Source organism: Mizuhopecten yessoensis, unplaced genomic scaffold (assembly GCF_002113885.1).
Source record: "Mizuhopecten yessoensis strain PY_sf001 unplaced genomic scaffold, ASM211388v2 scaffold9285, whole genome shotgun sequence".
NCBI classification, from domain to species: domain Eukaryota; kingdom Metazoa; phylum Mollusca; class Bivalvia; order Pectinida; family Pectinidae; genus Mizuhopecten; species Mizuhopecten yessoensis.
In genome coordinates this window covers 160692-185799 of record NW_018407971.1, presented here as the reverse complement: position 1 = coordinate 185799, position 25108 = coordinate 160692, and the positions used below count along the sequence as shown (strand labels likewise).

At 36.9% G+C, this 25108-nt stretch overlaps 3 protein-coding genes across 3 annotated transcripts in view; all 3 read right to left on the bottom strand.

Annotated features, from left to right (window-relative positions):
- Positions 1–3991, bottom strand: part of LOC110457641 — a 12100-nt gene extending 8109 nt beyond the window's left edge. The window contains exon 1 of the mRNA XM_021508993.1: positions 3849–3991. Coding sequence (XP_021364668.1) covers positions 3849–3912 — 64 coding nt within the window. The 5' untranslated portion in view covers positions 3913–3991. The remainder of the gene's footprint in view (positions 1–3848) is intronic.
- Positions 3992–4593: 602 nt separating this feature from the next.
- On the bottom strand, positions 4594–7255 carry LOC110457638. Its single transcript, XM_021508989.1, has 3 exons — positions 6974–7255; positions 5036–5341; positions 4594–4662 (listed from the first exon to the last, which is right to left on the bottom strand). Exons 1-3 carry the CDS (start codon positions 7253–7255, stop codon positions 4594–4596), a joined length of 657 nt encoding a protein of 218 aa, XP_021364664.1.
- A 2920-nt stretch (positions 7256–10175) lies between these two features.
- On the bottom strand, positions 10176–12140 carry LOC110457636. Its single transcript, XM_021508988.1, has 3 exons — positions 11826–12140; positions 10928–11232; positions 10176–10773 (listed from the first exon to the last, which is right to left on the bottom strand). The coding sequence occupies exons 1-3, from the start codon at positions 12138–12140 to the stop codon at positions 10176–10178; spliced, it is 1218 nt and encodes a 405-aa protein (XP_021364663.1).
- Positions 12141–25108: the final 12968 nt, after the last annotated feature.

Here is a 25108-nt window from a genome sequence, read left to right as displayed (position 1 = left end):
GGGAGAGGGTCGGGATAGGTGGGGGACGGGGATAGTCGGGGAGAGGTCGGGGACGGGGATGGTCGGGGAGACAGTAGAGACATCAACCTAAGTATTAGTAAAACACTTAAAATGCAATGCAGTATACCAGTAATGCGCGATCGATTTAGAATTCTAGGCAGCAATGATGGAAGATAAATGTTGTAATTCTAAAATAAATGACTTTTAAAAACACCAAAACTATATTTTTATGATAAAAAGGAGGCGTTGATATGATGGATAGGCGATGAGCTCTAATTTTAATATAATTTGGAAACTGTAAGTATTAATTTTAACTCAAAAAATATATAATATTTAAAAGAACTTGTTGTTGGTCATGTCAACAATCTCTGATTTCTGTAATATTTTAATATACTTGGTTAACTACCGTGGTGTTTTCAATGTTTTTCTCTCAAATCAACGTAAGATGTCAATCATTTGAAATGCTTTTATACTATAAAAATAGCTTGTATATTTTTTCTCAATCGATGTTACCCTTCAATAAGCAGACATAAGTGGATTAACATTAATCAAATAATGTTCCTTTTTAGAAATTAAGAGAAGAAACTAAACACATGCATTTGTAAAATCCCTATCATTATGTATTTAAGTTACTAAAAGGAACTTTAAATGTGTGTTAAAGTTATCCACTATACCTAAAGGAGTATACAAACATTTTCATATCTGATTTAGATTCCTCTTCGCTAGCCACTGGTTTAATTTTGTATTCTCATGGTTTACAAATAATCGAATGTGGCCTAACGTAATGTTTTTTTTTTGTTTTTTGTTTTACTTTTTAGCATAAAGGATAAAATGAGTGAACCGGTCATGATTCCAATGACAGTCCAATCAATAATGATACGTTTGGTTTATAGGATTATCAAACCCGTGAAAATCTGTCATGACTTAAGACAAAATCAAATATTTGAAATCTCGTTTTTTTATCGAACCATATGTAACCGGTTATGATATAATAAGATACACCAACCATATGTAACCGGTTATGATATGATAAGATACCCCAACCAATTGTAACCGGTTATGATATAATAATATACGCCAACCATATGTAACCGGTTATGATATGATAAGATACCCCAACCAATTGTAACCGGTTATGATATGATAAGGTACAACAACCAATTGTAACCGGTTATGATATGGTAAGATACACCAACCAATTGTAACCGGTTATGATATGATAAGATACCCCAACCAATTGTAACCGGTTATGATATGATAAGGTACAACAACCAATTGTAACCGGTTATGATATGGTAAGATACACCAACCAATTGTAACCGGTTATGATATAATAAGATACCCCAACCATATGTAACCGGTTATGATATAATGAGATACACCAACCAATTGTAATCGGTTATGATATAATAAGATACACCAACCCTATGTAACCGGTTATGATATGATAAGATACACCACCCAATTGTAATCGGTAATGATATGATAAGATACACCAACCAATTGTAATCGGAAATGATATGATAAGATACACCAACCAATTGTAATCGGAAATGATATGATAAGATACACCAACCAATTGAAACCGGTTATGATATAATAAGATACACCAACCAATTGTAATCGGTAATGATATGATAAGATACACCAACCAATTGTAAGCGGTTATGATATGATAAGATACACCAACCAATTGTAAGCGGTTATGATATGATAAGATACACCAACCAATTGTAAGCGGTTATGATATGATAAGATACACCAACCAATTGAAACCGGTTATGATATAATAAGATACACCAACCCTATGTAACCGGTTATGATATGATAAGATACACAACCAATTGTAACCAGTTATGATATGATAAGTTACACCAAACAATTGTAACCGGTTATGATATGATAAGGTACAACAACCAATTGTAACCGGTTATGATATGATAAGGTACAACAACCAATTGTAACCGGTTATGATATGATAAGATACCCCAACCAATTGTAACCGGTTATGATATGATAAGATACCCCAACCAATTGTAACCGGTTATGATATGATAAGATACACAACCAATTGTAACCAGTTATGATATGATAAGTTACACCAAACAATTGTAACCGGTTATGATATGATAAGATACACCAGCCAATTGTAATCGGTTATGATATAATAAGATACACCAACCAGTTGTAACCGGTTATGATATAATAAGATACCCCAACCATATGTAACCGGTTATGATATGATAAGATACCCCAACCAATTGTAACCGGTTATGATATGATAAGATACCCCAACCAATTGTAACCGGTTATGATATGGTAAGTTACACCAACCAATTGTAACCGGTTATGTTATAATAAGATACACCAACCAATTGTAACCGGTTATGATATGATAAGGTACAACAACCAATTGTAACCGGTTATGATATGATAAGGTACAACAACCAATTGTAACCGGTTATGATATGGTAAGTTACACCAACCAATTGTAACCGGTTATGATATAATAAGATACCCCAACCATATGTAACCGGTTATGATATAATGAGATACACCAACCAATTGTAATCGGTTATGATATAATAAGAAACCCCAATCATATGTAACCGGTTATGATATAATAAGATCCACCAACCAGTTGTAACCGGTTATGATATAATAAGACACACCAACCATATGTAACCGGTTATGATATAATGAGATACACCAACCAATTGTAATCGGTTATGATATAATAAGAAACACCAATCATATGTAACCGGTTATGATATAATAAGATACCCCAACCATATGTAACCGGTTATGATATGATAAGATACCCCAACCAATTGTAACCGGTTATGATATGATAAGATACACCAACCAATTGTAATCGGAAATGATATGATAAGATACACCAACCAATTGAAACCGGTTATGATATAATAAGATACACCAACCCTATGTAACCGGTTATGATATGATAAGATACCCCAACCAATTGTAACCGGTTATGATATAATAATATACGCCAACCATATGTAACCGGTTATGATATGATAAGATACCCCAACCAATTGTAACCGGTTATGATATGATAAGATACACCAACCAATTGTAACCGGTTATGATATATTGCATCATTGAACTAGTGATATCTGATTATGACTTTTACATGATTTTGCTGAGGATGGAAGTTTATACCTGCAAATCAACCCGCTTGAAAAGCTTTACTATAATCCGTCATCCTTTATTAGATATCCCCTCAATGTCATTTCACAACTACAAGGCCACAAGTTGCCGTAATGTTCATGCTGGAAACATAAATTTATCCTTTTTATAGTCTCTTATAAATGGAATGACTGTATATATGTCTACAATTTACGCAGTTTGCTTTTAGATACACTCACTAATCCAAATTCCGTACAAGGTCGGGAAGTTTTGCAACAAGTCGACACAGCAATACACCAATGTTTTCATAGCTAGACATGTACATACCACCTTGTGACAAAATGTTTAGGGTATTGTACACGGGTAGGTATACTGTATAAATACGAGCGACAAACATTGCTGTTTAATAAATCCTTTACTAATGTAGGTCTACAAATCAATAACATGTATCGATCCAGTACACTTCCACGACTAAATTTAGAACTACATATAGGTAATATTCCAAGGGAGTGAGAAAAGTTGAAGTCAATGATGTAATTTATAATAGTTAGCTTTTACACCGTCTTTACAGCTTTGATTAGATAGTGATGACTGTGTTAATTCAAAAACAATTTAAGACAGAGATGTTGAGGTGAAACCTAAAAGGGCCGGACAATAGTAATACCGAAGTTGGAGAGTAATACACAGATACATACCCTGTCCTAACGACACGCTAACTATCGTGGAATACAACACCAAAATCTCCAACATCATTAACATGACCTGTCTGGTCAGGAGGTCTTGATGAGCTAACTACAACGAATATAACCTAATGCCAATCTACCCGATGTCACGTCTACGATCGCTTTTCGATCGCTTTGTAATCTATCTATATATAGCACACACACAGTCATGAACAGGTATCGGATTGTTAGCAAAACGTCGCTCAAATATACCCACCAATACACAAACCGTCATGGGCTATTGCCAACCGAACAAATATGTAATGATCTAATATAAAAAGTATAGTCAACTTAATAAAAAAAAATAGTTTTGTATGTTGACTCTTTAACATGTACAATAAGAGTTAAGATTTCTGTCAACCAGCTCATGTCAGTGGTTTACTGTTACTATCTACTGTGTTATAGTTCCATAGATAAATCCTCTATACTAACGAACATTCAGACTAACAAAGCTTATTATCTATAATTGATTCCTCGACTAACAAAGCTTATCTATAACTGATTCCTCGACTAACAAAGCTTATCTATAACTGATTCCTCGAATACATTACCTTCTAAAGCTCAACTTTTAATATGTTGGCGTATTTATTTAGCATAACATCGTGTTTTATTGACATATATAATTTTGTAACGTAAATTTACATTACATCGTCATACCTTGTTTTACAATGATCGTAAACAAAATATGATCAGCTGTTTAAAAACTCTTCAGTGCCTCTTAAGTGCCATAGGAATTAGTACAACAGTCTTCTTCGTCAGGAAGTGTCACACTGTTTACTGGTGGGTACTGGCAGTCGTTACATACGTATCCAAGTCAATTCAAGGTGTAATATCAAATTAACAGAATTCGTGTTTTGTTTTTCGCAATGATGAATATCTACAGCAGGAAAACATTCTCAAAGAATTTACCTTGTAGAAAAAGTTGTTTTCACCGAATATGGTATCAAGACAATTACCGAAATGTCTTATTTGCCAAATTCTGAAGTGTATCTACATATTGTTGTAACACTGAGTATTGAAAATTAGTATCAACTCCATATATATTTGTATCAATTAATTATCCATATTAACCATGTTGATAGTAATATACTTTTGACCATGTTGACCATGTTGACCATTTTGACCATGTTGACCATGTTGACCATTTTGACCATGTTGACCATGTTGACCATGTTGACCATGATGACTTTGATGACAGTGTTGACCATGTCGACAGTGTTGACCATGTCGACCATTTTGACCATGTTGACCATGTTGACCATGTTGACCATGATGACTTTGATGACCGTGTTTACCATGTTGACCATTTTGGCCATGTTGACCATGTTAACCATGTTGACCATGTTGACCATGTTAACCATGTTGACCATTTTGACCATGCTGACCGTGTTGACAATGTTGACCGTGTTGACCGTGTTGACCATGTTGACCGTATTGACCATGTTGTACATGTTGATAGTAATATACTTTTGACCATGTTGGTCATGTTGACCATGTTGGTCATGTTGACCATGTTGACCATATTGACCGTGTTGACCATTTTGCCCATTTTGACCATGTTGACCATTTTGACTATGTTGACCATGTTGACCATTTTGACCATGTTGACCATGTTGACCATGTTGATAGTAATATACTTTTGTCCATGTTGAACATGTTGACCATGTTGACCATGTTGACAATGTTGACCATGCTGACCGTGTGACCATGTTGACCGTGTTGACCGTGTTGACCATGTTGACCGTGTTGACCGTGTTGACCGTGTTGACCAGGTTGACCATGTTGATAGTAATATCCTTTTGACCATGTTGACCATGTTGACCGTGTTGACCATGTTGACCGTATTGACCATGTTGTACATGTTGATAGTAATATACTTTTGACCATGTTGACCATGTTGACCGTGTTGACCATGTTGACCGTGTTGACCGTGTTGACCGTGTTGACAGTGTTGACAGTGTTGACCGTGTTGACCGTGTTGACCAGGTTGACCATGTTGATAGTAATATACTTTTGGCCATGTTGACCATGTTGACCATGTTGACCATGTTGATAGTAATATACTTTTGACTATGTTGACCGTGTTGACCATTTTGACCATGTTGACCATGTTGACCATGTTGACAATGTTGACCATCCTGACCGTGTTGACCGTGTTGACCGTGTTGACCGTGTTGACCGTGTCGACCGTGTTGACCATGTTGACCGTGTTGACCATGTTGTACATGTGGATAGTAATATACTTTTGACCATGTTGACTATGTTGACCATGCTGACCGTGTTGACAATGTTGACCGTGTCGACCGTGTTGACCGTGTTGACCATGTTGACCGTGTTGACCATGTTGTACATGTCGATAGTAATATACTTTTGACCATGTTGACCATGTTGACCGTGTTGAACATGTTGTACATGTCGATAGTAATATACTTTTGACCATGTTGACCATGTTGACCGTGTTGACCGTGTTGACAATGTTGACCATGCTGACCGTGTTGACCGTGTTGACCATGTTGACCATGTTGACCGTGTTGACCATGTTGTACATGTCGATAGTAATATACTTTTGACCATGTTGACTATGTTGACCATGCTGACCGTGTTGACAATGTTGACCGTGTTGACCGTGTTGACCGTGTTGACCATGTTGACCGTGTTGACCATGTTGACCAGGTTGACCATGTTGATAGTAATATACTTTTGACCATGTTGACCATGTTGACCATTTTGACCATGTTGACCATGTTGACCATGTTGACCATGTTGACCATGTTGATAGTAATATACTTTTGACTATGTTGACCGTGTTGACCATTTTGACCATGTTGACCATGTTGACCATGATGACCGTGTTGACCATGTTGACAATGTTGACCATGCTGACCGTGTTGACCATGTTGACCGGGTTGACCATGTTGACCGTATTGACCGTGTTGACCATGTTGATAGTAATATACTTTTGACCATGTTGACCATGTTGACCGTGTTGACCGTGTTGACCGTGTTGACCATGTTGATAGTAATATACTTTTGACCATGTTGACCATGTTGACCATTTTGACCATGTTGACCATGTTGACCATTTTGACCATGTTGACCATGTTGACCATGTTGACCATGATGACTTTGATGACAGTGTTGACCATGTCGACAGTGTTGACCATGTCGACCATTTTGACCATGTTGACCATGTTGACCATGATGACTTTGATGACCGTGTTTACCATGTTGACCATTTTGGCCATGTTGACCATGTTAACCATGTTGACCATGTTGACCATGTTAACCATGTTGACCATTTTGACCATGCTGACCGTGTTGACAATGTTGACCGTGTTGACCGTGTTGACCATGTTGACCGTATTGACCATGTTGTACATGTTTATAGTAATATACTTTTGACCATGTTGGTCATGTTGACCATGTTGACCATATTGACCGTGTTGACCATTTTGACCATTTTGACCATGTTGACCATTTTGACCATGTTGACCATGTTGACCATGCTGAACATGTTGACCGTGTTGACCATGTTGAACGTGTTGACCATGTTGACCAGGTTGACCATGTTGATAGTAATATACTTTTGACTATGTTGACCATGTTGACCATTTTGACCATGCTGACCATGTTGACAATGTTGACCGTGTTGACCGTGTTGACCATGTTGACCGTATTGACCATGTTGTACATGTTGATAGTAGTATACTTTTGACCATGTTGGCCATGTTGACCATGTTGACCATATTGACCGTGTTGACCATTTTGACCATTTTGACCATGTTGACCATGTTGACCATGCTGACCATGTTGACCATGTTGTATATGTCGATAGTAATATACTTTTGACCATGTTGACCATGTTGACCGTGTTGACCATGTTGACCGGGTTGACCATGTTGTACATGTCGATAGTAATATACTTTTGACCATGTTGATCATGTTGACCGTGTTGACCGTGTTGACAGTGTTGACCGTGTTGACCGTGTTGACCCGGTTGACCATGTTGATAGTAATATACTTTTAACTATGTTGACCGTGTTGACCATTTTGACCATGTTGACCATGTTGACCATGTTGACAATGTTGACCATGCTGACCGTGTTGACCGTGTTGACAATGTTGAACATGCTGACCGTGTTGACCGTGTTGACCATCTTGACCGTGTTGAACATGTTGTACCTGTCGATAGTAATATACTTTTGACCATGTTGACCATGTTGACCATGCTGACCGTGTTGACAATGTTGACCGTGTTGACCGTGTTGACCGTGTTGACCGTGTTGACCATGTTGACCATGTTGACCATGTTGACCATGTTGATAGTAATATACTTTTGACCATGTTGACCATTTTGACCATGTTGACCATGTTGACCATGATGACCGGGTTGACCATGTTGACCGTGTTGACCATGTTGACCAGGTTGACCATGTTGATAGTAATATACTTTTGACCATGTTGACCATGTTGACCATGTTGACCATGTTGACCATGTTGACCATGTTGACCATGTTGACAGTAATATACTTTTGACTATGTTGACCGTGTTGACCATGTTGACCATGTTGATAGTAATATACTTTTGACTATGTTGACCATGTTGACCATTTTGACCATGTTGACCATGTTGACCATGTTGACCATGTTGACCATGTTGACCATGTTGACCATGTTGACCATGTTGACCATGTTGACCATGTTGACCATGTTGACCATGTTGACCATGTTGACCATGTTGACCATGTTGACCATGTTGACCATGTTGACCATGTTGACCATGTTGACCATGTTGACCATGTTGACCATGTTGACCATGTTGACCATGTTGACCATGTTGACCATGTTGACCATGTTGACCATGTTGACCATGTTGACCATGTTGACAGTAATATACTTTTGACTATGTTGACCGTATTGACCATTTTGACCATGTTGACCATGTTGACCATGATGACCGTGTTGACCATGTTGACAATGTTGACTATGCTGACCGTGTTGACCATGTTGACCGGGTTGACCATGTTGACCGTATTGACCGTGTTGACCATGTTGATAGTAATATACTTTTGACCATGTTGACCATGTTGACCGTGTTGACCGTGTTGACCGTGTTGACCATGTTGACTGTATTGACCATGTTGTACATGTTGATAGTAATATACTTTTGACCATGTTGGTCATGTTGATCATGTTGACCATATTGACCGTGTTGACCATTTTGACCATTTTGACCATGTTGACCATTTTGACCATGTTGACCATGTTGACCATGCTGAACATGTTGACCGTGTTGACCATGTTGAACGTGTTGACCATGTTGACCAGGTTGACCATGTTGATAGTAATATACTTTTGACTATGTTGACCATGTTGACCATTTTGACCATGTTGACCATGTTGACCATGTTGACCATGTTGACCATGTTGACCATGTTGACCATGTTGACCATGTTGACCATGTTGACCATGTTGACCATGTTGACCATGTTGACCATGTTGATAGTAATATACTTTTGACTATGTTGACCGTGTTGACCATTTTGACCATGTTGACCATGTTGACCATGTTGACCATGTTGACCATGTTGACCATGTTGACAGTGTTGACCATCCTGACCGTGTTGACCGTGTTGACCGTGTTGACCGTGTTGACCATGTTGACCGTATTGAGCATGTTGTACATGTTGATAGTAGTGTACTTTTGACCATGTTGGCCATGTTGACCATGTTGACCATATTGACCGTGTTGACCATTTTGACCATTTTGACCATGTTGACCATGTTGACAATGTTGACCATGCTGACCGTGTTGACCGTGTTGACAATGTTGACCATGCTGCCCGTGTTGACCGTGTTGACCATCTTGACCGTGTTGAACATGTTGTACATGTCGATAGTAATATTCTTTTGACCATGTTGACCATGTTGACCATGCTGACCGTGTTGACAATGTTGACCGTGTTGACCGTGCTTACCGTGTTGACCGTGTTGACCGTGTTGACCATGTTGACCATGTTGATAGTAATATACTTTTGACCATGTTGACCATGTTGACAATGTTGACCAGACCATCCGTGTTGACCGTGTTGACCATCTTGACCGTGTTGAACATGTTGTACATGTCGATAGTAATATACTTTTGACCATGTTGACCATGTTCCATGTTGACCATGTTGATAGTAATATACGTACATGTTGATAGTAATATACTTTTGACTATGTTGAACGTGTTGACCATTTTGACCATGTTGACCATGATGACCATGATGACCGTGTTGACCATGTTGACAATGTTGCCTATGCTGACCGTGTTGACCATGTTGACCGGGTTGACCATGTTGTACATGTCGATAGTAATATACTTTTGACCATGTCGACCATGTTGACCATGTTGACCATGCTGACCGTGTTGACAATGTTGACCGTGTTGTACATGTTGACCGTGTTGACCATGTTGACCATGTTGAACATGTTGACCATGATGACTTTGATGACCGTGTTTACCATGTTGACCATTTTGGCCATGTTGACCATGTTAACCATGTTGACCATTTTGACCATGCTGACCGTGTTGACCATGTTGACCGGGTTGACCATGTTGACCTTATTGACCTTGTTGACCATATTGATAGTAATATCCTTTTGACCATGTTGACCATGTTGACCATGTACATGTCGATAGTAATATACTTTTGGCCATGTTGACCATGTTGGCCATGTTGACCATGTTGACCATATTGATAGTAATATACTTTTGACTATGTTGAACGTGTTGACCATTTTGACCATGTTGACCATGTTGACCATGGTGACCATGTTGATAGTAATATACTTTTGACTGTTGACCGTGTTGACCATTTTGACCATGTTGACCATGTTGGCCATGTTGACCATGCTGACCGTGTTGACCATGTTGACCGGGTTGACCATGTTGTACATGTCGATAGTAATATACTTTTGACCATGTTGACCATGTTCCATGTTGACCATGTTGATAGTAATATACTTTTGACCATGTTGACCATGTTGACAATGTTGACCATGCTGACCGTGTGACCATGTTGACCGTGTTGACCGTGTTGACCATGTTGATAGTAATATTCTTTTGACTGTTGACCGTGTTGACCATTTTGACCATGTTGACCATGATGACCATGATGACCGTGTTGACCATGTTGACAATGTTGACTATGCTGACCGTGTTGACCATGTTGACCGTGTTGACCGTGTTGACCATCTTGACCGTGTTGAACATGTTGTACATGTCGATAGTAATATACTTTTGACCATGTCGACCATGTTGACCATGTTGACCATGCTGACCATGTTGACCGTGTTGATCGTGTTGACCATGCTGACCGTGTTGAACATGTTGTACATGTCGATAGTAATATACTTTTGACCATGTCGACCATGTTGACCATGTTGACCATGCTGACCATGTTGACCATGATGACCATGTTGACCATGTTGACCGTGTTGATAGTAATATACTTTTGACCATGTTGACCATGTTCCATGTTGACCATGTTGATAGTAATATACTTTTGACCATGTTGACCATGTTGACCATGCTGACCATGTTGACCATGCTGACCATGTTGACCATGTTGATCGTGTTGACCATGCTGACCGTGTTGACCATTTTGACCATGCTGACCGTGTTGACAATGTTGACCGTGTTGTACATGTTGACCGTGTTGACCATGTTGACCATGTTGACCCTGTTGACCATGTTGACCATGTTGTACATGTCGATAGTAATATACTTTTGGCCATGTTGACCATGTTGGCCATGTTGACCATGCTGACCGTGTTGACAATGTTGACCGTGCTGACCGTGTTGACAATGTTGACCGTGCTGACCGTGTTGACAATGTTGACCGTGTTGACCGTGTTGACCATGTTGACCATGTTGACCATGCTGACCATGTTGACCATGCTGACCATGTTGACCATGCTGACCAGGTTGACCATGTTGATCGTGTTGACCATGCTGACCGTGTTGACCATTTTGACCATGATGACCGTGTTGACAATGTTGACCGTGCTGACCGTGTTGACAATGTTGACCGTGTTGACCGTGTTGACCGTGTTGACCGGGTTGACCGGGTTGACCATGTTGTACATGTCGATAGTAATATACTTTTGACCATGTTGACCATGTTGACCATGTTGCCATGTTGATAGTAATTTAATTTTGACCATGTTGACCATGTTGACCATGTTGACCACGTTGACCATATTGACCGTGTTGACCATGTTGATAGTTATATAATGTTGACCATGTTGACCATGTTGACCATGTTGACCAAGGTTATAGTTATATATTTTTGACCATGTTGACCGCGTTGACCATGTTGACCGTGTTGACCAAGTTGACAGTGTTGACCATGTTGACCGTGTTCACCAAGTTGACAATGTTGACCATGATGTTCATGTTGATAGTTATATACTTTTGACCATGTTTACCATATTGACCATGTTGACCGTGTTGACCAAGTTGACGATGTTGACCATGTTGATAGTTATATAATGTTGACCATGTTGACCATGTTGACCATGTTGATCAAGGTTATAGTTATATATTTTTGACCATGTTGACCGCGTTGACCATGTTGACCGTGTTGACCAAGTTGACAGTGTTTACCATGATGTTCATGTTGATAGTTATATACTTTTGCCCATGTTTACCATATTGACCATGTTGACCGTGTTGACTAAGTTGACGATGTTGACCATGTTGATAGTTATATATTTTTGACCATGTTGACCGTGTTGACCAAGTTGACGATGTTGACCATGTTGATAGTTATATATTTTTGACCATGTTTACCATGTTTACCATGTTTACCATGTTTACAATGTTGACAATGTTGACCATGTTTACCATGTTGACCATGTTGACAATGTTGACCGTCTTGACCATGTATGATTCAATACTATTCACCGTTTTATGTAAGACTAAAAGACAGAAAGCTGTTCAATGCCTAAATAATTATTTGGTGAGCAATGTTAAACTTTTGACTGTCGACTCAGTCATGTCCATATACAAATGTTTGTAACATGAGTTGGAATGTTTGGATGATACCTCTTTGGTTACGTTTCGACTAGAGATATGGTAACGTTTTGAAAGAGATATATGGACGTAGTTTACGGTATTGTTTGTAAGGGGATTTTTGGACAACCATTATGGGATGGCTTATAAATGGATATCTATACGAAACTATTGATAAATGTATCGTTTACAAGGGGGCATCTTCGATGAAGATTATGGCAATGTAAGAGTACTGGATGACACCTATGGTAGTGCTTCGTGCTATCTAAAGGGCAAATAATTGGTTGTGTGGTATATCTTTCCATCAGTAATTAATGCTGTTGTATATTTTATCCTTATGTATAGTTCCTGTAGTTTATGTAGTCTCTCTTTTTATGATGTGGTATTTTCATATTATTTAATGAAACTGTAGCGTACTTGTTTCCTATTTATTGATGAAGTGGTACATTTATCTATGTAAATTGTTCCTGTTGTGTATATAGTCTCTATTTATATTGATACTAAGTTAAATTTTGTCACTGTGTATAGACGATGTGGTTTTGTTTGTGTTCTTTCTCTTTGGTATATAATTGCTCAGAGTGCTTTGGTTAAGTTCGTACTTACGATATAATGTTTCCTCGCGTGTTAACGTTGTGTATATTTGCCACTGTATTTACGGTGCTAAATTTTACTTAATTTTGCAGTGTTTGAAATAGATTGAACTCGTAAGGATTATGTTCTAAAATATAACACATTTTGAAAGAATTTATCGAAAACTAACATCTAAAACTTCTGTATAATGCACTCATTTTGGGTTAAGCAAGCACAATCACACATTTCAGTTATTTGAAATGACTTAAGTTAAGGTACAGTAATGCAATTCAAGGGCGAAGTTAAAATTAAATCATTTGTTATAGTTTCATTAGAATAAACTACAGTTTATCAGTGAGTCGGCCATGCATGGAGAAAGTCCATAGACTCGTCACATGCTTGAACCTTTTCTGTTTGATTGATTTAATTGTCGTTGTTGTTTAAGGAACTAAGTGGTGTGTTGTCCAGTAAACGTTTTCCTGTGGGAAAGTGCTGATATAGGAGAGCAGAAAATGACAATTTGGCCTTGATCTAAATAACTGGTTTTAACAGTTCCTTGGCTGACTTTAATAATATGCCAATGTCAGAAGGGATGTGAGAGAGGTATATCCAAAGAATCAGGATTGCATAGGTTGATAGTCATGCAATGTTCACAAATCCTTTTTTTCCTTTACCTCAGGAACAATCCGCTTGGACTTTTGTCTACGGAGATATAGTACCATCCCTCACGGCTCGGGCTTTGTACTCTTCAAGGCAATACTACAACAGAATACTTCTGGCTAGAAAGGGCTAATCTATATAAAACATATCGTTTCTGTAATTGAATATAATATTTTGTCATGTTATATAGTTAATTTGTTATGAAATATGATTTATTTGCTATAAACAATCATGAATTTTGACATTTTTTTTATTGTGCAATTAGATAATTTGTTATATATCCTGCGATATTCAATATCATATATATTCATATATGTAATTCAATACTACGTGTGCATGATTCATTTTCACTTGTGTGTGTGTAGAATTATATTATTCAATATCATATTTACGTTATTAACAGAGCATATGAGGTACTCAATACTTCTTGTATATAGTTCAGTGTAACATGTGTGTGCTTCAATAGGCTAGTAGCTATGTGTCATTCAATATGATTTAATTAATTAGATATTGGGTCATGCTATATGAAATATTTTCTATATATTGATACACAATAGAATATATATGTTTCATCAATAGGCTGATTTGCCATTCATGATAACATATGGATCATGTTCAGTTTGATAAGTGATACAACAGTAGCTACTTTATATTTGAGTTGTCACCCTTGCTACACAGATTATGCTCCATAGATCGAAAACAACACCGCATGTTTGAAAACGATAACACGCATAACCTTAGGCTTGGTAAACTGATGTTGTTACGTATATCAAACTATTTATAAGAATTTCAAGTAGTGACCTTAAAAAAACCTAATACATCTATATATACTAAATATAAGATAAAATTCAAGTTATTCTGTATTAACTGTTTAATAATAAAGATAATTTAATAACTGAAATAGCAAGCTATTGCAACAAACTAATTTCAGAAATTTACATAAACAATGTTTTATCGATTGCTCTGTTAGTTATGCACGTTTGTGAATGAAGCCATTATACACATTACTCGTTACTAGTATGAGTATAATTAAAACAGCGTTACATTTGTATTATGAGACTGTATATTCAGATCTAGAATAACGGAATATGAATTTTGGAAAAAAATATCATCAGTTTGGACCTTTCTTAACATAACACTTGAATTGCCTACCCTTTACAGGAATATTTATCAAACCAATCTGTAGGGACGCTTTAATTCTCTTCGTAAAATTATCTTCTTAGAATAGATCGTTTTCCAGGAATGGTGAAGAGCGATCAAAATATATGGTTGCTAAACATTGTGGAGCGTAAAATAAAAACAAATGTGACCGAATGCCTGGTTGATAACATCTGAATGGAATGAACTGCTTGCATACATGTGCCCAATGGGACAAACTGTGTCCCTCTCTTGGCTGACTTATTTTTTATATGTGCCTGGATTTAATCGATATATCGACGATATGCAGTCTTTAGATAATGAAAAACAGTTATTGACTACGTCGGTTGTCTATACTTTTCGGAACTTGAAAAGAATCGAAATATCACTATTTCCATGATAGATGTCGATTGCTGACAGACAAACTCGCAGTACAATCGGGAGATTAAGGTCGTTGAATGCTATGGACAAGCATTCATTTAAAAATGAAAACATGTTTTATTACCATCACTAGTTTGCCTTGTAGTTGTGCTGTCACGTGCGGGTCTCACCTATGACGCGATATTACGAAGTTTCTATAAGTATTTCTAGCTAAATTCACATGGCGGATATCGTCAATGAAACAGTAGACACTTGTCTTTCCACAACACTCTACGTTTTTTTGCTGGAATTTCTTTAAAGGGTTTCTTTGGTAATCTGTCCTTTGTGCATTATTTGCTCTTACTTTATCGATCTTGAGGACGAATAACGGTTGTGTTAACACTTCGGTGATTTGTTTTGGAAGATTATAATTATTGTCCGCATGGTCATTGGTCACTTACTTAATAATTGATATGTGTTCCTTATCGGTAATTTTAGTGCTCTGGTAAATGTTTTACGGCACAAGGTTATTGAACTCTCTGGACTGTCAGTCCCCAATGTTGATAGTAGCCTTGTAGGTGGAATTTATTCTGGCACGCCTAAAACAAAAATACTTGCTTAAGAATAAAGATATTAAAATATATCATACATGTAAATTGTTATGTTATAAAGTGTTTTACAGAAACACTATTTTTTTATTATAAATTTAATATTACATTCTACTTTTTTTGGAACACTTTAAACATAGATTTTCATCGTTTATATCTCTATAAAACTTTTATGCCCTAGTTGACGAAAGTCCATATGGTGCTCTGAACAGGTTTACCCTGTTTTGCTTTTCTGCGTTGATTGATTAAATGTTTAATACGTGTTTTCTTGCTTTGTATTTCTATCGCATCATTTGCGGTTGATTATTTACTTGTTGAATTTGGTGAAAAGCTACATCGACATAGTATCTGTTCTTCAATGGGGACTATCTCTGCATCCCTGCAGTTCCAACATTTTATTATACCTTAAAAATCTTGAAGTTCAAAAAATATTTTAATTTAGAATGGAAAAGTTCCTAATGTAATCATCTCTGTTCTGTCTCAAAACCCTAAAATACACCAACTAGATACCGACCAAAGATGTTTTTACCAAGATATTCCCCAGATCAACAGAAGCTGCCTATCATGATACAGTACACCTGTATATCATGATTTTTATCTACAGTATGCCAACGTTGTCACCTTTCTACCAAACAATACAACAAAATTGTTGCAAGGACTTTCACTCTCTGAAATAAAACCTGAGCCTCATAGTTAGCTGCCAGCAATAGAAAATGTAGCAAAGGCAACAGGTTTTTATAATCAGCTTTTATGTTGGCCCCTAACGTAACGAAGTCAATAGCTGTCAATAATTTACAGCATATTCTCATGTTGATCGAATTTACATATTTCTACGTAAATATCTTCGTTCCTGGTAAAATAAATGTACGTAAATCCAATGTCATTAGGTATAGAAAAAAATTCCACACGTTTTAATCAATTATCTCTCGGTTATCTTGCCATGTTTTAATAACTACTCTATCAATATATATTTCTGTTTCAATAGAAAATTGATCTAAGTTTTGGAAGCCCGTTTGTTTACAGAAATCGATGAAATATAACAGAAATATTTCAATTAACCGTGGGCTATGTGGCAGACGATACCGACGTATCTCCATGCCGAGACACATGTTCACTGCCAATTATCATACTGTTCGCACATCCCGATGACACTGCAAAATAAAGAAAAACATAAATCACACGATGAACTCGACAGGCCTTAATTCGAGGGAACACAAACATGGGAAAGCACTTAACATCAAATTGTCTACTAGACACTTTAACAACATCATTACCACACTTGGTGTTTTGATTATATAAATATTTTATTCAATAAAGAAAAAGACCGGGTAGGAGGCATAGTATATGCTCTTAATTTCCTTATACAAACAAATATAGTATACGTTTTATTATTATAGAACATAAATATATTTATAGATGGAACTACAGGTAGCGAAGTATCATTCAATCAAATTTGATATTACATTCATAATTTATAGTGTATATAAAATCGGTATATGGGATGTTTGTATCTTAAGAAATCCCATTGGTAAAATCAACCTCTACTGACAGGGTTTACTTGTGTTCAACACCACCTTATAACTGTGTGTCATTGTTTCATAGACACTTTGGTACATTTATTTGATGGGATATGTAGGGCGTGTCATAAATAATGTATGTAAGACGTGATTTTTCAAAAATAAATGTTATTACTTTTCACGACTTTCTCACCAATAGGCTATAATTTGTATCTATTTTGTTCCGTATCCAATATATATATGTACGTATACACTCTGTATCCAGCATGTTTGATGCATTGCCATCATTCATTCTGTAGGTTACTCTTTTCTAGAGTAAAATTATCATTGTATTTGAGTATCATTGACAGGAATTCTGTAACGTAAACCTGGTGTTTTACTGTAACAGTCCTCTGATTAAGATGTGGGATCACCTATATCTGTATGTGGTATCCTTCAATAGACTGCAGCCAGGAATATAGAGACCTACAAGATATACATTTATCAAACTATCGTGAGCAAATGCTTTTCAGTTTAATTAGAAGATACCATTGTTTTATACAAATATTTTGACAAACATGTAGCAGCGGCAAACTTTAACAGTGTTATATAAGTATATGAAAAATGGTTGATAGGAAAACAGCTATTAATATGCATGCTATATATTAAATAAATTAAGAAATCTGCTAAAGAGGAATGTGAATCTCAACCGCCGATTGGTTCATAGTAAGATTACCAGTGTTAAAACAAAAGGGCGCAAATAGGTGGAACATGGAAAACCTTATTTCTAATTCAACGGCACATCCCTCTCTCTACATCTAATAAGTAATATGGGGCAAAGAAGTAATTCCAACAGTGTGGACAAGTTTAGGTTGTTAAATTTTCGGAGCGATCCGCTCCTTTTTCAAGACACAGTGAAACGGAACAGTTACATGTACATATACATCATATTACAAGAAGATAGAATTGATATACTATAATTGAAAATATAGCTATTATATAAAACCAATAGTCCCCTCGGCTAAAGACAGCCGAAGGCAGCAATTAAGCTGAGAGCATCGCGGACATGAAACGCTGATGTAGAGGACCTATTCTTGCGCAAGATGCACTGTCATATAAAGTGAGTCTCATTAGTCGCCTCTCAATACTGCGATGGATCTAAGTCACAACAGGGGGTCCCACTTAGTCGCCTCTTTTGGTTTGCACGAATAATGCATGTGCCTCTATTGGTTTGCAGGAACTATGCATGTAATTATCAAATAAGTGAGTGCAGGAGGAATAAATAGATAAAATGGCTAAGATACTGTATAATCTGCAAAATAAATCTGACAACGGCTGTTGGTCACACACACTGACATGAAGCAGCAGGCAGGCGAGATAGCAGACCAACTGTGCAGTAATGAATCATTAGGTCAAATGCCCCCTGGAAGGAAAACGAGCGGATGGCAACAGCCTATCGTTCGTTCATACCTCAAGGGTAGCGGGTTTGTAGATTGGTGATCAAAAACCGTTCTCTCGTACGTCGTCTCGTTTCATCCCATGTAGGACAATGATCTATGGCAACAACCTGCATGTCTTTCCAACTATGGCTAGGCATATTAAAATGCCTTGCCACAGGGAAGTCTGGTTTGTTCTGCTTGATGGAGTAGCGGTGGTTGTTGATCCTGACATTGAGCTGGGTGCAGGTCTCGCCCACGTACTGTAACTTGCATTTATTGCAGGTAATAAGGTACACCACATTGACTGATGTGCATGTCAGCGTTTGTAGTATGTGATACACTTTGCCGTTGATTGCACATTGAAATGTATCTGTGGAGCGCGTGTATGGACACAGTTTGCACACCTTCTTGTTACAGGTATTGAAAGAGCCTTTCGCCGCAGCAGGGTTAGGTGTAGGTAGCTTGCTTCTTACCACAAGATCTCTAATATGTTTAGGTCTAGGATATGCCAGTATAGGAGACTCTGGAAAAATCTGCCTGAGTTTCGCTGAAGATTCGATGATGCGCCAGTGCTTTTTCAAGATAGAAGGAAGTGGCGGCATGTTTGGGTGGAACATGACTACACAAGGTACCCTTTGTGTATGGGGTCTGACTTTGTATACAAGAAGACTTGCCCTGTCCAGTACCCTCACTTTGTCTATTTCCCGATCTATCAAAGTAGATTTGTATCCTCTGCCAAGAAGATGGGACTTTAACTCTGAACATCTGCTTTCAAAGATGATGTCGTCCGAAATAATACGCCTGATGCGCAGAGCTTGGGAGTATGGTATGCTTCTCGTGGTGTGTGAGGAGTGACAACTGGATGGGAGGAGATACTGGTGTGTGTTAGTAGGTTTACAGTGGAGGTCCGTACTAATCTTACCATCAATCAGAGTGGAACTGGTGTCCAAAAATGTGTTGCTCTCCGTTGAGATATCCGCTGTGAATTTGATGGTGGCGTGGAACGCGTTAGCTATTAATAAGTAATAGTAATACACGTAAACGCCTGAGGGCAGATACCAAAATCAGCTATTGTGTCTAAGCTTAAGTATTGATCCTTGACAAAAAGAGATACCATGACAAGTGTCATTTATTGTTCATCAATAGCTTGCCCGATTAGATAGTGATTTTGCTTGACATTTGGTGTATATTGGTGCCTCGAGTGTATTCTGTCTCGGTTTGTATTCTCTGAGTGCAATTTGTTCTGGTATGTTTCAGTGTGAGAATTTTTGCTTTTGTATGTTGAAGCTGTATAATATTTCGTCTATTTTCATAAATGCAGTCGTATGGCCAAAACAGTTTATACCCGCACTGCAATATATATACTTCATACAAAGTAATCAAATGTGTAAACACCGTTCTCTAATAGTGACTGTTTGGTGTGTGTACGTCCTCAACGTCACAACTCAAACAATCACAGCCACTTCAGCTTTTGATGTATAGCTATCCACTGTATCATTTGAATTTAAATGCGTTACCCCATATTGAGCCCACAAAAATGGCGTCCAAACTCAACCACAAACTAATGTCAGGCACTTAGAGTTGAATTGATATTTCAAGTGTAAATGATACCGATTAGGATACCGACGAGTCCCAGAAAAAAACGAAACCTGTCGCAGTGTCATTCATTTTTGTCACACTGTATCTATTACCAAGTGTTATAGTAACAATCACATTTGTGTGTTACACACTGTATCTATTACCAAGTGTTATAGTTACAATCACCTTTGTGAGTGTTACATACTGTATCTATTACCAAGTGTTAAAGTAACAATCACCTTTGTGTGTTACACACTGTATTTATTACCAAGTGTTATAGTTACAATCACCTTTGTGTGTTACATACTGTATATATTACCAAGCGTTATAGTTACAATCACCTGTGTGTGTTACATACTGTATATATTACCAAGTGTTATAGTTACAATCACCTTTGTGTGTTACACACTGTATTTATTACCAAGTGTTATAGTTACAATCACCTTTGTGTGTTACATACTGTATATATTACCAAGCGTTATAGTTACAATCACCTGTGTGTGTTACATACTGTATATATTACCAAGTGTTATAGTTACAATCACCTTTGTGTGTTACACACTGTATTTATTACCAAGTGTTATAGTTACAATCACCTTTGTGTGTTACATACTGTATATATTACCAAGCGTTATAGTTACAATCACCTGTGTGTGTTACATACTGTATATATTACCAAGTGTTATAGTTACAATCACCTTTGTGTGTTACACACTGTATTTATTACCAAGTGTTATAGTTACAATCACCTTTGTGTGTTACATACTGTATATATTACCAAGCGTTATAGTTACAATCACCTGTGTGTGTTACATACTGTATATATTACCAAGTGTTATAGTTACAATCACCTTTGTGTGTTACACACTGTATTTATTACCAAGTGTTATAGTTACAATCACCTTTGTGTGTTACATACTGTATATATTACCAAGCGTTATAGTTACAATCACCTGTGTGTGTTACATACTGTATATATTACCAAGTGTTATAGTTACAATCACCTTTGTGTGTTACACACTGTATTTATTACCAAGTGTTATAGTTACAATCACCTTTGTGTGTTACATACTGTATATATTACCAAGCGTTATAGTTACAATCACCTGTGTGTGTTACATACTGTATATATTACCAAGTGTTATAGTTACAATCACCTTTGTGTGTTACACACTGTATTTATTACCAAGTGTTATAGTTACAATCACCTTTGTGTGTTACATACTGTATATATTACCAAGCGTTATAGTTACAATCACCTGTGTGTGTTACATACTGTATATATTACCAAGTGTTATAGTTACAATCACCTTTGTGTGTTACACACTGTATTTATTACCAAGTGTTATAGTTACAATCACCTTTGTGTGTTACATACTGTATATATTACCAAGCGTTATAGTTACAATCACCTGTGTGTGTTACATACTGTATATATTACCAAGTGTTATAGTTACAATCACCTTTGTGTGTTACACACTGTATTTATTACCAAGTGTTATAGTTACAATCACCTTTGTGTGTTACATACTGTATATATTACCAAGCGTTATAGTTACAATCACCTGTGTGTGTTACATACTGTATATATTACCAAGTGTTATAGTTACAATCACCTTTGTGAGTGTTATGTTAATATCGGTAGCCTTTGAAGGATGGAATACAAATACATATATATTTACATATATGGGGAAGTCGGGTAACTTTGATCACTTGCTATTTTGCACGCCTATGCCCCACTCCCTTCAAAGCCGTAAATTAACAAGGGAGACAACCAAAATGTTCAATTTTGTGAATTTTGAAACGTTTCAATACGAACATTACCGAATAGGGGACCAACAACAGTCAATTGATCATCCAGCACGAAATGAAACCTAAAGTGATCGAAGTTACCCGACTTTCCCCTATTGGTGAGTATAAATAGACTGTGTTTTGTAGATACAAATAACAAGACAGTGCTACTGCATTGTTAATAACGCTTTTTATTCATGAATAAAATCGTACGGCTATAAAGTCATATAACTTCAATTAAACAATGATGGAATATTAAAATCAAAGACTATCATTTCATCACATTACTATCACAATGCATTTCAAAGTGTCAAATTTCAAGTTTCTTGTGTATTGCCCGCTCCATTATATTACCTCCACCACTGAAATATCATGTGTAGGAAACTAAGTCTGCACATTGTCCACCCAGGTAGATTACCCACCCCGTTAGCTTGCCCGCTGTTTATCTACTTCATGAAAACTATTATATGCAATGAATACCAGATTCACTTCCAAAGTCAGGTACATGGAGTTCTCACCTGTTCTTACCTAGTTAATATATCGTTGCTGTACCTATAGTGCAAGTCATGATTCTGATATAAACAGCCGTTGCGATTTCTGGACTTCCACGAAGTACTCCCAATGGGCGTTTTAAGACAGTACCGGTAATATGAATAAATATTTACATTCTGTATGCTTAGACCAATTGACAAAAATTCATTCATAAATGCATAACACAGGTGTTCATAGAATCTCAGCACGTGGGAACTGATAGTAACCTGATAACACTGCGTAGTAGTACACTACAAAAACTACTCACTCGGAACGACCGACCTAAATGCTTAATTCTTACATCTTAAAATATTATTGAACTGTGCTTTATAAAAATATCCACGTATTCACGTGTCCTGTGCTACAAATAAACATTGAATATGGAACTACATTTTGTTGTGTTATTGCTGTTGACGGTTGCTAAGATCTCTCACGATAGTGTCACATTTCCCCGCGAAAAAACACTGTTCTCGCCACTGCGTTGCACCCGTGTATAAGCAGGAACAAACCTGTTTATTTGTTTTATTCGTTGTTATATCGATCCACTGAAAGGATTCGTCAATGTAAATATAAGGAATGATATCTATTTTTTCAACATTTATGAGGTCATACAACAATGGGTTTTTGGACATATTTTACATGAATCGCTAACGCGATTCATTCAATATGTCCATAAGCCCATTGTTGTTATGACCTCATAAATGTTGAAAAAAATAAAAATCATTCCTTAAATATTTCATGTATGAAACTTGGGAATTAGTATGATGTCGCTGCGTTTGCGTTTATATATTTGAAGGTGTATGAGTTCTTGTATTTGAAAGATATCGTTTAGCCCGAACTTTGTATGGATTTTTGAAACAATTTCGTTACATTGCATCAGATAGCCCGAAGTGGGCATTTTTCTAGGTAAAAAAAAATGCACAGCTCGCGGGAAATACGCCAAAAAATACGGCATGTGGTCCTGCAAAAACAAACGAAATACGAAAAGATAGCAATGATGAAAATAATCACATCCGACAGAAAACTGCAACATGCTCTTATTTAAGATTTCATTTCTTTCGCTACGAACAACTATTAAAATATTCTCATTTAAACGTAACTTTTACTAAAATTCTATATTGTATACGTCATACATATATTTTTAACGATCATAGGCTTATAAAGTATATGTTGGTTGGATCCATGATTCGGTAAGTGTAACAGATTGAAATATGTCTTTTAAAATTGAGAGAGTGTTCATCACTCAACGGTGTACATATGACATCCACATGTCTGTGCATTATTTATGCTGTATAATTTATAATCTATTTTCGTCTTGTTTCCGCGATATGTAGAATATCAGGATGGTTTCTGTACCATGTGAGATATTGCGCTATATGTTGAATCCTTGTGTCATTGTAAGTCAAGGTAGTTTAGTTTGGCATGTTTTTAACACCAGAAGCTGCATGCCTTTGCACGTTGGACAAAATAGTAGGTTTCAACAAACAGGATTCTCTTCAACTCAAAAAGCTGTCAAATATAATTAATACAGGTTTAGGTGTTTTCTAGAAAACAGTTATTTGAGGACAATCGTGACGATGGACGGACAAAGAACGCCGTGCCGTGCCACAATAGCATACACTCCTCGCACTAGGAAGGAAATGCTAATTACAAAGTTAATCAGATACAGTGAGAAACACAATAGAATCGATGGAAAGTAAACAAGTTGTCACGCAGTCTTCCTAAACACGCCACTAATTGAACTCATCGTACTAATAAATTTCTTCATGGTTGTCACTTGACAAAAAAGGAATGCTATTTGCTGATTAATAGCAATATAATTTAAGGTCTGGATATAAATAACTATGAATAAGTTATAACCCGTGAACACTATAATTACGGTTAATCTTGATAGGATCAGCGTGACTGAGCATGATTCACAGGAAACAATGATTACTGTGAACGTGTATAACGACCACAGAACACATAAAGGTTTATCTTCATACTTTATGTCAACTAACAA